Genomic DNA, 14,598 nt, shown 5'->3' with positions numbered 1-14,598 from the left:
CAGAAAATAAACGGAAACTTTATTATTGCACTAAGTGATCTAAATATGTTGAAAGTTTTCATACAGTCTTTAACAAATCAAACTGATTCACAAACATGTTTTAATATAGATAACACAAGAAGCTTGGCAACTATCAGCAAGTAACACTGAATGTATTCTGTTTGTCGTTCAGGTCCACCCTCCTCCTCAAAAGTCAGACAAATGTGCAAATCACGGGGGAAAGGGTGTAATTGTTTCATTTTTGGTGAATCATTTTTTCCTAAAACTCAGCATTAGCTTTTTGCTGTTTGTCTCACACTTTGTTACAGCACTGGAAACAATACATCATGTTGAGTTGATTATATACAAAAGGATGTTGTAGTTTTCAACATCAGGGTGTGTGTGTGACAAAAAAAGGAAAAATCATAATGTGTCTCCCTGTCACATTTTAAAGCAGGTAGAGTCTGAACCCATTCACTCCCAGTCAGATGTTAATGTTTTCTCAAAAAGTCTGGTCAGCAGAGTTGTGATAACCAGCTGTACCTGCACACCTACACATAAATAAAACCCGAGGGTCATGTCTCTCCAGCTCACGTACGACTGATGCTGGAGCAGAAAGGCAACGACGCCGATCAGCATCAGTACGCTCGATGAGGTCTGGCACGCCGTGCAGAACTTCAGTGTCGTTCTGTCTTTAGCATAAGCTGCTAACAGCAAGGCTAACAGGGCAAAGGCCACAAGCACAACTGGAACATAAAGGCAACAGGTAACCAGCAGTGTTACGATGTTCATTTGAATCACAAAGTCAGCTGCAGGGGGAGAGCCGCAGTGTAGTTCTCCATGTTGACTTGTGTGACAGAAGAAGAAGGGGCTGATGAGGACTTCACTGGAGGTGATGAACACACCGGCACAGTACACCAGAGAGGTCAGAATCTGAAGGAACACGAGCAGGAGAACCACAGAGATCCAACAGGAGTGAAACGTCAGGCTCCTCTTGGAGACAGCAGTCATAATGGGAGCTCTCCGCCACATGTGACTCCTGACCCTGATCTGGAAACATGAAAGTTGTGGTAACAGAAATATTAGCAACAATCAATTGGAATCAGAAACTGGTCAGTTTAAACATCCTTGCTTCTATTAAATGTGTTACTTCTGCATCACTCTGTTCTGTTATGGAAGACGAGCCGTGAAAGTGATGTAATTTTGAAAATTATACCACCAAGTGTGACACAGGTGTAAAGTTCAGCTCAGATCAGCTGATCAGCATGTTTACTTCCTTAACATAACCTCTTCTTTAATTCTACAAAGACACTAAACGCTTTCTGTTTCGCTTAAAGTGCAGTGTGTTGGTTACATTAGGTCTTCAAGTTCTTATTTGACATATAATCACGTGATGATCATTTTAAAACTTGCCAACTTTAACTAGAGTAGAAAAAAAGAAGCTGTTAATATATTTGTGACGGAAATTGATGACGAAAGGTGTTTTAATCCATGTTGTGTTGTTTACTTACGTTTCTGAAACGAAGAAATAAAGCGTCAGTCAGCGGTGCAGTTCAGGCGGCTCAGCTGGTTGCGTGCTCGTGCGCGCACAGATCGCGGACGCGCACGGCGATGCGCGCAGATCTCGGGCGCGCGCTTCGACAGGCACTTTTGACGCACAGGCTCCTTCCAAGCTGAGAGCGCGAGATCATCGGGGCGATTTTCTTAAATCTGCTAGAACTGCAACACGGAGAGGCTGTGAAGGTGGGTGAAAACTTTTCTTACTTTTACATAGTTTCAGTTTAAAAGCTGGAGTTTGACGCTTTAACTGCTGCGCACTTTGGAGAGATTTAACTTTTCCAGCATGAACGGGAGGCGGGGTCGACAGAAAGACTTTTTTTGTTGGATTTGTTTGAACCAAGAATTAATGACCATCAATAACAGAAGTTTGCACCTCATCATTATCTAATAAAACCTAGGATATATATATATATATACAGAGGAGACATGATGGAGGCATTGTTCAAAAATAATTAGAAAAACTTGAAACAAAAGGAATCCATACATCATAATTGTCTTCATAATTAAAAAAAAAGTTTTGTGCATTTTCTAAGAACACGGTTCTCAATAAATGCATGTCAGTTTAAGGCAAATCAGTAGCAATCAAGTGTGTAAATTTCAGCTGCAGATGCTGTACGTGCAGCAAGGGAGGAGATCATATACCATGGAAAATGTCTGCTCAACCAGTTAATTAAATCCTGATGACTTCAAGAATCTTTGTTTTCTTTTCGACTTTGTAACCCTGAGCAGTTTGAATAATCCAAACCGTCACACGAAATCAATAAGACCGCAAAGTCATCAACAGGAACACGCTGTGAACTGTTTTAAGTAAGAGCTAAAGTTTGAGTTTACTACCATTAATGTTATTATTATTCTTATTTTGGCCCTCTGTGCAGGCTGATCATGGGAAACAGGTTCAGTCGAAGGCGAGACGCCCCAGCCAGCAGTGCTGGAAATGTGGCCACTGAGCAGAAAACCGAAGCAGAACCAGCAGCGGCTGACCAAGCAGAAAACTCGGAGACAACACCGACTCAGGAGGCTGTCGAGACAGAGAAGCTGGACGTGACGGCCAAGGAGGCGGGGACAACAGAGGCGTGTTTACCCACAGATGAATGTGTATCAGGGAGTAAAGGGGTACCGTGTGCGGCTGCCTCGGACCCCCAAAATGATGCAGAGTCGGAGCCGGCTGCGAAGGAAACTCCACCTCCGGTCCAGACCGAACCCCTGGCCTCGGCCATCAAACCTCCAGAACCAGAAGGGTTTGCACAACCTGAACCTGTTACTGAAGCTCAGCTTGCTCCAAAACCTGAACCGGAGCCTGCTCTTGAACCAGAGCCTTCCTCCCACCGAGAGGCAGACGCCGAGCCCACCTCAGAGCTGCCACCAATCACAGCTGGACCTCCGCAGCAGCACACAGACCCGCTCAACCAAGAATCTCTCCCCGAGCCCGTCCTTCCTTCACCCCCCTTGATCGACTGGAGTGTCCCTGATATTGCTTCTGCACCAGCTCCCATCCCCGTCTCCCTCAGTCCAGACGAGTCATCTAACATCTCAGCAGCTGAGCGATGTGAAGGGAGTTCCACGCCGGAGCCTGAAAAGTTCACCGAATTTCTGGAAAACCCAGTGGAGGTGGAGGCTGCAGGATGCATGAAGACCCCTGGGAATGATGTCGAGGAGGAAAACATTAGCGATGTCCTGCAAAAGTTGGAGCTTAAAGGAAATGACCTTCTGAATGACCTCATTCAGAGTGAAGCCAAGATCCCAGATGACACTCCCACCACGGACCTGAGCACAGCCATGGAGCTGATGTGAATCCAAAGAAGAAGAGTCTGTGCAACCTTCAACACGACACGTTAACTCTGAATGGATTAAAGAAAATATGTCACAATAAGTGTCCTAATTAAAACAAACACCAGTTCCTTTTTAAAAAATGAAACAACTGTGCCAAAAGAGCTATAAAAACAAGCTAGCACGAAGCTTCATACTGAGGCTTTTCTGTTTTTCTTAAAATTAAGCAGCCAGTTTGCATACAGGTGTGTAAATAGGTTCCAGCAGCACATGAACTTCAAGTGCTTAAATATATCTTTAGACAACAGAGATGTTCCTCTGAGCAAACTCACCAAGCAAATATCTAAACTGTTGTTGGACAGTGAAGAAAAAAATTGACAAAGAACCGTGTAAAATGTACTGTGTGCAGAGGATGCAGTGCGGTGCAGCGCTCAGAAACTAATTAAAACATCAGATATGAGAGAGGGAGTCACAGCCAAAGATGTAGGCAGTGTGTACATTCCACTGTGTAACAGAAAAGAAGTGCCCAAAAAATATTTATGTATTAACACAATGTTTGGACTTTTCAATACTGCTCTAATAGAACTATTATCATTTAAAGACGTGGCTTGCTTGTGAAAATAAAAATAGTATATCTGTGTTATGGTCCTTTTTTTAACGAATAGATTAATGAAGAAACAACCAAAGACAATTAGGAAGTAAAGATGATCATGCAGGAATGACTAAAATGGTTTTTAAAAGCTAATAGGACATGGCAAAACAGCATATTGAACAACAACCTAGTACTTCTATGGAATATAGCTCAGTCGTGGTAATGAAACTGCAGTTTGGACATCATGTAAGAAAAATAGTGTTTTTTCACCATCTCATGGGAGAGAAGATGTAAGGAGGAGGAGGGGACTGGGCCGCATTCTTTCCAGAGGAAGGAGGTTTTCGGGGGGCCTGGGTCAAAGTCTTTAGTGGGTCTGCGTTTCAGTCCATGAGAAATCTGCTCCTCAGATGCCTCTCCCACCACATTCCCCCTGCCCTCACTGCTCTGCTGTCCCGACATCTTGAACAAGCAGTCAGGGAATTAGTACGAGACTCCTCAACGAAAAGTGAAACAAAAAAGGGAAGAAAAAAAAAGAAAACCTTACTAGCTCTACCAGTTTTTCCAACTTCACTTTCTTATGATGGCTGAAATATGCGAAGCACAGAGGTTGCATTTCTCAAAGGCCGTAGGAATATTATAAAATACTGTCCAGACACACCTAACTTAAACAGCCTCGGAGTAAGAGCATGGCAAACGGGTAAATCCCGACGAGTCCCCATAGAGTGGGAGAGGCATTCTTTAGACAGTGATCTCAGTCCAGCTCAGCTCAGTTTGCAGGCTGAGCTGGTTCTTGATGCACATACAGAACAGATAAGCAGCATGATTTGTACTATTTGTGATTCCTGTCATACCGGAGCCCTTCGGCTCAACAAACAAAAGTGCTGGACTCCAGTCCCCCACCTCTCCCCTCGTTGATTTCCTATCTCTCTGTGAACTGCGATGGCCAAAGCACAGACTCAAAGAAAACAAAACTTGGTATTTGCTTCCATCAGATCGCGTGTCAAGCAGCTAGAAAAGAGGATTTTTAGAGCTCTAAGCATGAGTGTAAGAAAAACTGCTGCTCTTCTGCAAGGAAGATAAACCTTCTCGCTTTGCTAAATTATCAGAATGACTCCAGAGGTTTGCATTATTGAATATATTATTTAGTATAATATGTAGGCTAGGAAACTAAGGACTGTGTTTTTTAACTGCCACTACTCACAGAAACACTGAGGTATTTATACTATTTTGTGATCCTGGACAACAAAACTAGGAATAGTTTATTAGTACAGTAATAGTACATTAACATGTACCTTTCTCAAAGGTTGTACATCTAAATCCCACACATGCAAGTCATCACCATAAAAACTCCAAACAATTTCTGATTTACTCTCAAATTAAACTTTATGTGATAGGCTAAATGTACAAATAAATACAATGTCAATAAACTCAATTAATATACATCAAATATTAATAAATACTCAACAGCAAATATATTTTCTGAAAATTTGGCAATGTCTGTAATATAAGAAATTTGTTAAACAGATTATTTTCAAGGGTTAGATTTATGTAGCAAGTTATATAAAACCAAATAAATACTAACAGTGAAATATATTATAGCTATATGAAACGTAGTATATTAAAATATTTTTAAATCAGTGTTTAGTTTAATAATCAGAACAATAGCTTGGCCAAGCAACTGAATTTGAGAGGGTCATTGTTATTTCAGGGCTAGTATTAGACACAGCCATCTTTGGATTCTCATTTCTGAGGGAAAAACAGAAAGATAAAGTAAAATCGATGATCTCAGAGTAATCAGACGGTTATCTCACTTCAAGACTTCCACTTTACCGTCAGCCTCCTGTACTTCTTGGCCAGGTCAACATTGGTGCGTCCAGGTTGGAAGGGATACGACCACAAGATGGAGTTCCAGGAGAAGCCGTATTTCTTCACTCCAGACAGAAGGTAACAGATCTCCTCACGGCTGAAGTCCTGCCTCTTCCTTCTCTGTCGGTACGTAAAGAAAACACAGAGGAAACAAAAATATTCAAAATGAAGCTCGGGAGGAATGGAGAGGGGACTGTGGGCACACTCGTATGAAACAAAATAAAGGACTTGGACACTGTGATGGCAGCTGATAAACTATCTGACTGGTACAAACCTTTACAGACGAACAGGGCTCTGTGCTCATGTTTGACTGATCGTCAACGGTGTTGCTTCCTCTTCTCTCTGTATTTAACACAATTTAGGTTTAGGTGTGAGATTTAGAACTCATTATGTTTATCAATACATCAACTGGCCACATACAGTGCATGGGATATAATACAAAGAGAAACCATTATAGCTAAAATATAAGATAAAGATAAAAAATAATTACTGATGACTGAAATCCAAAAAGTAAAATTACACACAGATAATCAATACTGCAAAATGGAAAATGCTGAAAAGAGCATGCTGTGTAATGGGATAAAAGTGAGACGCTGAATGTGTGCACTGGAAAAAAGCCTTTACGTAGCTGAGAGGTAAAATAAATAAAATAAATCACATTATTACAGCGCAGTAGGACTGCACTAAAAACAATCACCCTGAAGCCTTTGGGCTGCATAAGGCAGCACTGAGATATTATAAAATATGAAAAACATCACAAATAAACATCTAATTTCACTGTGCAGTACAAGAACATCATGGTTTGTGTGCTCATACTGTCCATCTACCTCCCAAACACATTAGATTAAATGAATTTTTTAACTGGATCTCACACACACACACACACACACACACACACACACACACACACACACACACACACACACACACGCACACATGCACAGCCACACTGTGTTATGCAGAGTGTGAAACAGCTTAATACAGCTGTGGTTCTCCAAACCAGCTCTGCCCTGTACTGCCAGAATGCTGGCTGCAGCTCAACATTCTTGCTTTCGTTTGTCCGGTGCCAGAATTACACTGCAGAGGACGGCTCCCACCGCAGACTCTCAATCAAAACATTCACACACACTCAAAGTGACATTATGCAAATACCCAAATCATCTCCGTCTTCACGCAGATGCCTTCTTTTTAAGGGAGTCAAGGAAGGCCCTAAAATATAAACAGTTAGAACTGAAGTTGTTGAACAAGTACATTTTTTTATTGTGTGTATGATTGGTAAATGATACACTAACAATAACTTATTCCAGTTCTGCTCTGAGAGGTCAACATCTCCTTTTCAGTTCTTCTACACAGCGGGGTCAGAGTAATGCCTGGAAGAAAAAGGTAAAATCCAAAATACACATGAAAGAAGCATTACACATCCAATATGTGTTAGATATATTGTGTTCAGCAAACAATAAGAGCCAACAGCTTGCAGGTCTCCTTACTAAACTTCGAGGAATCACTTGCAGAACAAATTACTTTCTTTACTTGTGTTTAGAAAGATTTTCTGACTTAAAAGAACCTTTTAAATTGATAAACTATATCTACAGTATGCAATAAGTTCAGTTGGTTCTTATACTTTTATTATAATTCTGGCAAAATGACCACACATTCTTATAGCAGTCAGAACATTTGTGTCACCTAATGAATTAGAAATAGTTACACCTCTGAAATCAGGAATCATTTTTCTGGAAACTGGAGCTGAGTTGACTGGAAAATGTCAACTCAAAAAGTTTTGTGTTGCTTTAAAAAAAGTTGAGTTATCTGAGTGTAAATGTAGATTTGCATCAAACTTTATGCATGTGAAGTTTTGTTAATCAGGTTTTCAATAGTTTTAAGGTAAAAAAATAATTGAGTGAGTGAATTAAATAATTACAGCTTTAGAAAACCCACTAGTGGATTATTAATGATCCTATGATACACAGCACTGCTGCTGAGCAAATGATTTAGTATTGTTTATTTGTTTTATATCTTATTTTAACTTGTTTATTTATTTTCATATATGCTAACTGGTCACTTCTTATATGCAGACATACTGATTCCCTGCAGTGATTTAAAATTAATGTTATAAATTTAATTTCTGCGTAAATCTTACCTTTGTGCTTCCACGTGGAGTGTTGCGGCAGAAAACCCTTGTCATTGCCTGCGGTCAGAAGTCAAGCTTTTTAATGAAGCACCTGAAACATAATCTGTGTAATCATAGTTATGAAGTCATTCAAAAGTAAAATGAAAAAAGAAAAAGTTTGGTCCAAAAAAACAACAACAACAACAAAAAAAATGCAAGTTGTAAGGAGGCTCGTGACAAATCTCCAAATAAAATCTTATAAAGCTGTCAAGCTGTGAACGTATGAGTTAGAACTCATACTGATGTAGTGAACATGACATACAAACCCACACAAATTATATTATTGATCCCGTGTTGTAGTGCGAATTGGATTTATTGGATTTTTAGTATAAACAATTTCACATTTACCTACATAGAGCAAGTATACATTACTTGAAATGTAAATAATTATAATGGGAAACAATTCAGAACAGGGCAAGATGACTAAGGATGCTTGTGAAAATGCTGGCAGTGAACTGAATATTCAGATTAACAAATAACTACCCAACAAGCAGAGGATGGCGATAAACCAGATAAAGGAGGTTGTTAGAAAAATAATCTAAATGCTGTTGTACAGGAGACATTATTGGGATTTTAATCACTGCAGAATGTTTATCAGATTCATGGAAAACTATGTCTAACTTTAATACAAAGAATGTGGTAGAAAAAACTTTAATGTGCGTGACCTTGTGAAGCCGTCTGATATGAAACAACTGTAAGAGTTCAAACTATTAGGAAGTAGGCTTTTAAAGAAACTTCTGAGTGAAACTTGAAGAAGCAATAACTGGATGCACTCAGAAGTTGTAGCAACACACAGAGAAAAAAGTTAACATCTAAAATGAAGCAGAGTGGATTCTGCTTCAGGAGGCCCACGGGCCGTGTGTAACAAAGACTTGATTCAGTGATACATGAACTCACCGACACGTATTGTTCTCTGAGCAAAATAAAATGCAAAACAAAAGCGTGTCTGATAATGCATCCCTGAGCATGTTGTGTTTGATTGAGCTAAAATGTGATCTCTGACAAATCCGGCTGCAAGAAAGTCTAAAAATATCAATGTCGTGTTCAACCAGTAGGACTTCTTACCACTCCAGTTTTCGCAGCTTCGTTGAGACTTTGCTGGTGAAAGTCTCACTGAGTTTGTGTGTCTGTGCTCCACAACGACCTGCTGGTGCTCTTTCATCAGCACAAAGTTAAGATGGCGTTTCCTGAATCGCTCGGTGGCCTCTCGGAGGACTCTGTGCATGTCGCAGCTGTTGGAGCAGGAGCTTTGGATAGATGCGAATGTGCGACTGGTCACTTCTTCGAAAGGTAACACGCAACCTAAAAAACCCCAGAATGAACAGTTATGCAACGCCCTAACTTAAACAATAAATGTTTGCACGACTGTATCAAAACTGTTTAAGTCTGAAATTATAAACAAAAAGAGCTGTTTCATTTTCCTTTATATGGATTCTAAACAAAGCCGGATCATGTCAACAAGAGGACAACAGAAACAAAATGTGTTTAAGATAACAGATTACACCGAGCTTCAGCTTTACACAACTGAGTTATAACACGTATTGTTATAAATCAAACACGAGCTTCTCAGATACTCTTGCCAAAAGAAATAGCATTCTTTGAACTGTCCCTTCAGCCAACATCTACAAGCAATAAATCCTAGAGATTGAAAAACATTAGTCTTATTTTTAAATTTGCAGTAAACTCCAACCCATGTGATACATTGCTGTGTTTTGGTCTGCCAATAAACATTTGATAACGGTAGATGGAAAATATTTCATTGTGTGGCAGCTTCACAACCCCCTACCTGCACACCGGATATGAGAGACTGAATGTTCTTCCTCTGGAATCTTCTCCACCTGGCTTAACTCACTGTCCTGAACGTCTAAAAGTAAACATATACAAATCATACAGAGTTTGCACATAACATTAACACAAACACTAAAAGAGTCATGTGATAAAGGCATACAGCTACTTCATTTACCATCAGGACGGGTATTCTCGTTTGTGTTTCTCTGCCACACCGGTAATGGTTCTCTAAACAGCTGACTAAACAAAAACAAGAGAAAGGTAATTGTTAAGCACACGTTTTCTCTTTTTCTGATAAATAATATCCGACTCTGACCAATGTCACTGACTTGTCTGCTGTTTGTGACTCGCTGCTACTCTCTAGTGGCCATACGTGAGAAGACACGAGGGCTCCTCTTCCCCTGTTCACTGAAAACATCACATCGCCTCTATTGGCTTTAGCTTTCTTTGCCAGAGGATTCAAACTAGAAGTGATTTCTTTCATTTGGCTTTTATTTGGTTTCTCAGTCATACTCGCGACCGTTTGGAGGTTAATAATGCCGCCGCTGCTTTTTTGCACGGGCTTCTGCGTTTGGATGGCTTTGATGCCCTCCCTTCTCTGCGGTGGTAGAAGTAAAAAGGAGAACTCAGATGGCGGACTTCGACCTTCAGTTGAATTTGAAGCATTAATGTATTCCTGCTCATCCTCAGCTTCCTAATGAACATAAACACACATCATCCACCTTCAGTATGCATAATGGCACAAGAGTGCTGAGTGAGTGTGTGTGTGTGTGTGTGAGTGTGTATAAACACCTAACCTAACCTAACCTTCAACTGATTTTGCTCGAGCACTTCAATTCTTCGCAGCATTTCTTTGGCTGCATCCCTGACGCCTTCGATGTTTGCAAGCGGTTCCTCGTTTTCAGCCTGGTTTCCTATCAAACCATGCATTTCTAAGCACATGGCTTCAAAAACAAATAAAACATGTATAAGAGCTACTGCATATGTTCAAAATTTGATTAATTAATTTTTTTTTTATTTTTTTTTGACAGAAATTGAATGTTTACTGTCAGAATAGTAGAAAAAAAATGAAAACTGTGTTAGAAGTTAGGCATCAACACTTTCTTTATAGTTGCTCAACAAAAAATAAAACATAAATGAAAAACAAATTAGGATATATAGCCAAAATAAACATTCTTTTTTATCATTAATAAGCCAACAAAGTCATTTAAATCCCTCTAAGTCATAGTAAACACAGCTAAAACATAAGACTTTTGTTTATAAGGTGACAAAAAACCCAGTCTTAGTGCCAGAGAATGATTTTAAATGTTAAATATATGGAATCCAAACATTTCAGGACAAACTGTTTTTACTTACTGGCCTGTTTACAAGTTTGCAGTATGAAAGCAGCAGCCTTCCTAACCTCCTCGCTGGTGTCCTCTGTGAGAAACGTTATTACGACTGGCAGGCCTCCGCACTGCACCAGCTGGGTCTGGTGCTCTTCTACAAACGCAGACACGTGCCAATTTGTTAGAAACACGTGAACCCAAAAAGCAACCAGGTGAGAACCTCTACTAAATGTCTAAAATGTTAATTGGCGAAATAAACACGCATTCTAAATGCAAACATAGCTCACTACAGTCAAGTCTTACCTGAGGCCCCAGTGCACTGCCCAATGCAAAGTAAAACGGGTAGTCTGTCTTCTGGGTCCAAGTGTGAGCTTGTCAGCAGGGAGAAAAGGGGGGGAACTATGCCATACTGACCCAAAGCTGAAGCCAGAAGCACTGAAAACAAGGACTTCCATTAGAAGATGGAGATGTGTTGTTGGTCAGTTGTAAGTGCGTGTTTTCAAGAGCAATACGTACAGTTATCAGTGATGCAAGCTGACAGGGTCCTGGCTATAATAATTGACAACTTGCAGGACAATAAGCTGGTGTCTGCAGCAGAGGCAACACGAATGAGTGCAAGAGTGAGAGTTTCCAAACACCCACAGGCAAAGAAACTCTCCTGAACGCATGCTGCAAAAACAAGAAAGTGATGTTCAATTAAGTAGCCAGGATTTAAAAGCAAAACTGGATTTATGTTTTGATGAATCAAAAAAAAATGTTTTGGTAAAAAAATAAAAAAAAATTTAAGAAATCACTTACAATTGTTGGCAACTGCCATTGAAATAAATGAGCATATAGGCTGAAATACTTCGGTGCAGTGGAGAGACGTCTGCTGGAGCCAGACTTTTAAAACGGGAAAAGCTGCCACACAGATACTCTGACCTTCTTCTGCAAGACAGAGAACAGATTCAACTGAATAAGAAAGACAGTGTCTCCAGATATAATTTTATCAGTGTGAAACAAATGTGAAGACAATATTACCATTCTGAGGATTGTTGACACATCCACACAAAGCACTGGACACAGATGCCCAAAGTTCGTAGCTTTGACTAACAGTTCTGAAACTGTCTGTTTTGGAAAGTGGGAAAGTGATCCTGATAAAAAAGGCAATGACCATGTGAGTGCATTTTTTAAAACCAAACAATCAGTATAATAATCTCACTTACTATGCACCACAAAGTACCTGAAAAGATCCAGCAGAATTTCCAGGCAGCCAGTGAATTTTGCTAAAGTTTGTCCTGATTCTGCAACAACACACACACACAAATGATAGGTACAATACATGCTAAGATGCTGCAAAACATGTCAAAATGTTGTATATTTTATATATATTATTTCCTCCTGCTATAGTTTTTCCACATATTTGTAAAGGTTCTTATGAGCTTCAAATTAAACATGATAAAGAACACGTACTGTAATTTAGAAAGAAAACTATTAGTTAAAGCTGTTAGTGAACAAGGTGTGATCTTACTGTTGTTGGCTACAAGCACAAACAGCAAATAGACGGACACCCTCTTCTGTGTCAGCGAGACGTCTTCTTTCCTCAACAAGACGGCGATGTCTGTAAAAATCTCTTTTCTGCACAGAGAGTTCTTGCAGTACACTAACATGTCAAAAGATATACAAGACAAAATCACCAAAACTACATCTGCGCATGAAATGATCACATTACAGCAATATTCATCGTGCATTATGGTATACGTAAATATAGCATGCACATCCTGCATCTTAACTCAGCACTGCATCCTATAAAGTGCATATAAAAATACATGTATAAGCTTGCATTGTGTTAAAAAAAAATTATATTTAAGGACCCAGAGTCCATTACCAGGATTTAACATTAAGCTCGTTTTATGAGTCTGCAAACCTCAAAATGTTCAGCACAAATGCATCGGTATCTTTATATCTTATATACTAAGTTTCAAGGCCAGCCTCTTCCAAAGAAGAAAACTTTTGTAACTTGTAAGTCCACCCCCCAAAGTGTACCCGTGTACCCACCATTAGCCTCAGCCAAAGTGCCAAGTGTAAAGAGAGCAGCCTCCTTCACTTCTGAATGAACAAAACTGGATTTGGAAAGGTTATACAGAAAGGCTACACCTCCCAGTTCTCTCAGCAAGTCCACATTATCCTCTGAAATCATACAAACTGGGGTTATTTACTATGTGGAAATGCAATACAGAAGAACTAGATTAGGTAATTAAAAATTTCTCTTCACCCACATTTGTGAAAGAAAGGAAAGTACTCTACAACCTGTATTTCTTTTCACTGTTACCTCTCTTTTCGCAGATTGAATGAATGGTGAGAAGGGCTTGTTTTTGTGTATCCGGACATTTCATCTGATGCTTCAAACATTCAAGAAGCAAACTGAGATCTGTCTTTGTGGCTGAAAAAGAAAAAAAAAAGGAGAAATTGAACAAATTGTTGATATACATATCTGAGAGTCAGTCATGCTGTTTGTTCATCTGCAAAACATAAATTTAGCAACGTCACTTACTGTTACGGTTGTTGCTGCGAGTACTCGTTCTATCCATTTGACTCTTTATTACAACAATGTGTTTAAAAACACATAAATTACATGGTAGGCAAAATATCAAGGCGTCATGTTGTTTTCCCTACGTCAGGCCGCCGTCAGTTTACAGAGGCTGGGTTTAATGTTAGCGCTAGCTTGAAATGAAATAATTTTGGATTAGTTTAAGGAATTTAGCACAGAAATTATGATATTCCCACACTCAAAATCCCAATTCGCCTTCACGCTAATTCCTGTACGAACTTCAGAAGCTCTACTCTAGTGTAATTGAATAACGACAGAGAAAATTTTGCGGACAAAACATTAGCACAAAGCGCCTCACCAACCGCTGACAACTTGGAACTTTGGAACTCTGCGTTACTATGGAAACCAGACAGAACTGGTTGCACTCCTTTTTAGTCAGCCGGGCTACAACCCGGCTAAAAGTGATGACGACCGGCAAGAGAGGAGTTTCCCATTCAGGTCCCGCTCCTTTGCCGGCGGTTGGGGGTTTCTCACCTTCTGGTTCAAAGCGGGGCCGAAAACTGTATGAGAGAGACGTTCATCGACATAGGTCATAGGCATATTGTAATACTATATTAACAGTTTTCAGGGCTTAAAATCGCGTGCAAAGTCCGCCTACGCTGCGCTCGCCGCTTCGTCAACCGACTAAGAAATGGTGTGCAGCCACTGCTTGGAAGGTATGGCTGAAACTTTGTTTTCAGGAAAAACTTCGAAAATATTTTATTTCATGGTCAATAAATAAACAATAACAACAGATCGAGTCAAAGTGGCTTGTTATAGATAAGGATGTTTTTGCAATGACAAGCTAAAACTTTTATTTAATATCATTATTTATAAATATTTATTGAACTGGCCCTGCTTATATGTACATTATAAAGACCATCTTTTTTAATGGCAATACTATATTTGGCTCAATATTACCGTATTGCAAGTTGAATATAAAATGTAAGACACCTAAAATGGGATTATTGTTCAGTAAAAT

General features: G+C 39.7%; 2 protein-coding genes across 3 annotated transcripts; one reads left to right on the top strand and one right to left on the bottom strand.

The window, feature by feature from the left end:
• Positions 1-2: 2 nt before the first annotated feature.
• terb1 (telomere repeat binding bouquet formation protein 1) lies at positions 3-13,981 on the bottom strand. 2 transcript variants are annotated; one of them, XM_037978305.1, is made up of 22 exons: positions 13,581-13,981; positions 13,359-13,469; positions 13,085-13,216; positions 12,558-12,689; positions 12,270-12,330; positions 12,068-12,180; positions 11,846-11,974; positions 11,564-11,716; positions 11,351-11,482; positions 11,076-11,201; positions 10,527-10,663; positions 10,049-10,413; positions 9,895-9,959; positions 9,718-9,795; positions 8,997-9,233; positions 7,902-7,949; positions 7,057-7,134; positions 6,917-6,973; positions 6,039-6,106; positions 5,729-5,884; positions 1,491-5,644; positions 3-1,029 (listed from the first exon to the last, which is right to left on the bottom strand). In XM_037978305.1, the coding sequence occupies exons 1-21, from the start codon at positions 13,615-13,617 to the stop codon at positions 5,639-5,641; spliced, it is 2,421 nt and encodes an 806-aa protein (XP_037834233.1). In that variant the 5' UTR covers positions 13,618-13,981; the 3' UTR covers positions 3-1,029; positions 1,491-5,638. The 2 variants fall into 2 exon arrangements, with proteins under 2 accessions (XP_037834233.1, XP_024859405.1); XM_025003637.2 differs by lacking the exons at positions 3-1,029; positions 1,491-5,644 and having other exon boundaries at positions 5,711-5,884.
• LOC108229890 (proteoglycan 4-like) lies at positions 1,596-3,946 on the top strand. Its single transcript, XM_017405603.3, has 2 exons — positions 1,596-1,722; positions 2,415-3,946. Exon 2 carries the CDS (start codon positions 2,422-2,424, stop codon positions 3,328-3,330), a length of 909 nt encoding a protein of 302 aa, XP_017261092.1. The 5' UTR covers positions 1,596-1,722; positions 2,415-2,421; the 3' UTR covers positions 3,331-3,946.
• Positions 13,982-14,598: the final 617 nt, after the last annotated feature.

Source organism: Kryptolebias marmoratus, linkage group LG11 (genome assembly GCF_001649575.2).
Source record: "Kryptolebias marmoratus isolate JLee-2015 linkage group LG11, ASM164957v2, whole genome shotgun sequence".
Lineage (NCBI taxonomy): Eukaryota > Metazoa > Chordata > Actinopteri > Cyprinodontiformes > Rivulidae > Kryptolebias > Kryptolebias marmoratus.
This window is presented reverse-complemented; position numbering and strand designations above follow the sequence as displayed.

What these genes read in the sequence shown, in the direction of transcription:
- LOC108229890 (XM_017405603.3), top strand. Translation starts at nt 2,422, where the DNA reads ATGGGAAACAGGTTCAGTCGAAGGCGAGACGCCCCAGCCAGCAGTGCT.
- terb1 (XM_025003637.2), bottom strand. Translation starts at nt 13,617, where the DNA reads ATGGATAGAACGAGTACTCGCAGCAACAACCGTAACA. An exon ending in AGCTTGCATCACTGATAACT is followed by an intron (nt 11,483 to 11,563) that starts GTACGTATTGCT and finishes CCTTGTTTTCAG; the next exon opens with TGCTTCTGGCTTCAGCTTTG. An exon ending in CTCTCATATCCGGTGTGCAG is followed by an intron (nt 9,234 to 9,717) that starts GTAGGGGGTTGT and finishes GGGGTTTTTTAG; the next exon opens with GTTGCGTGTTACCTTTCGAA.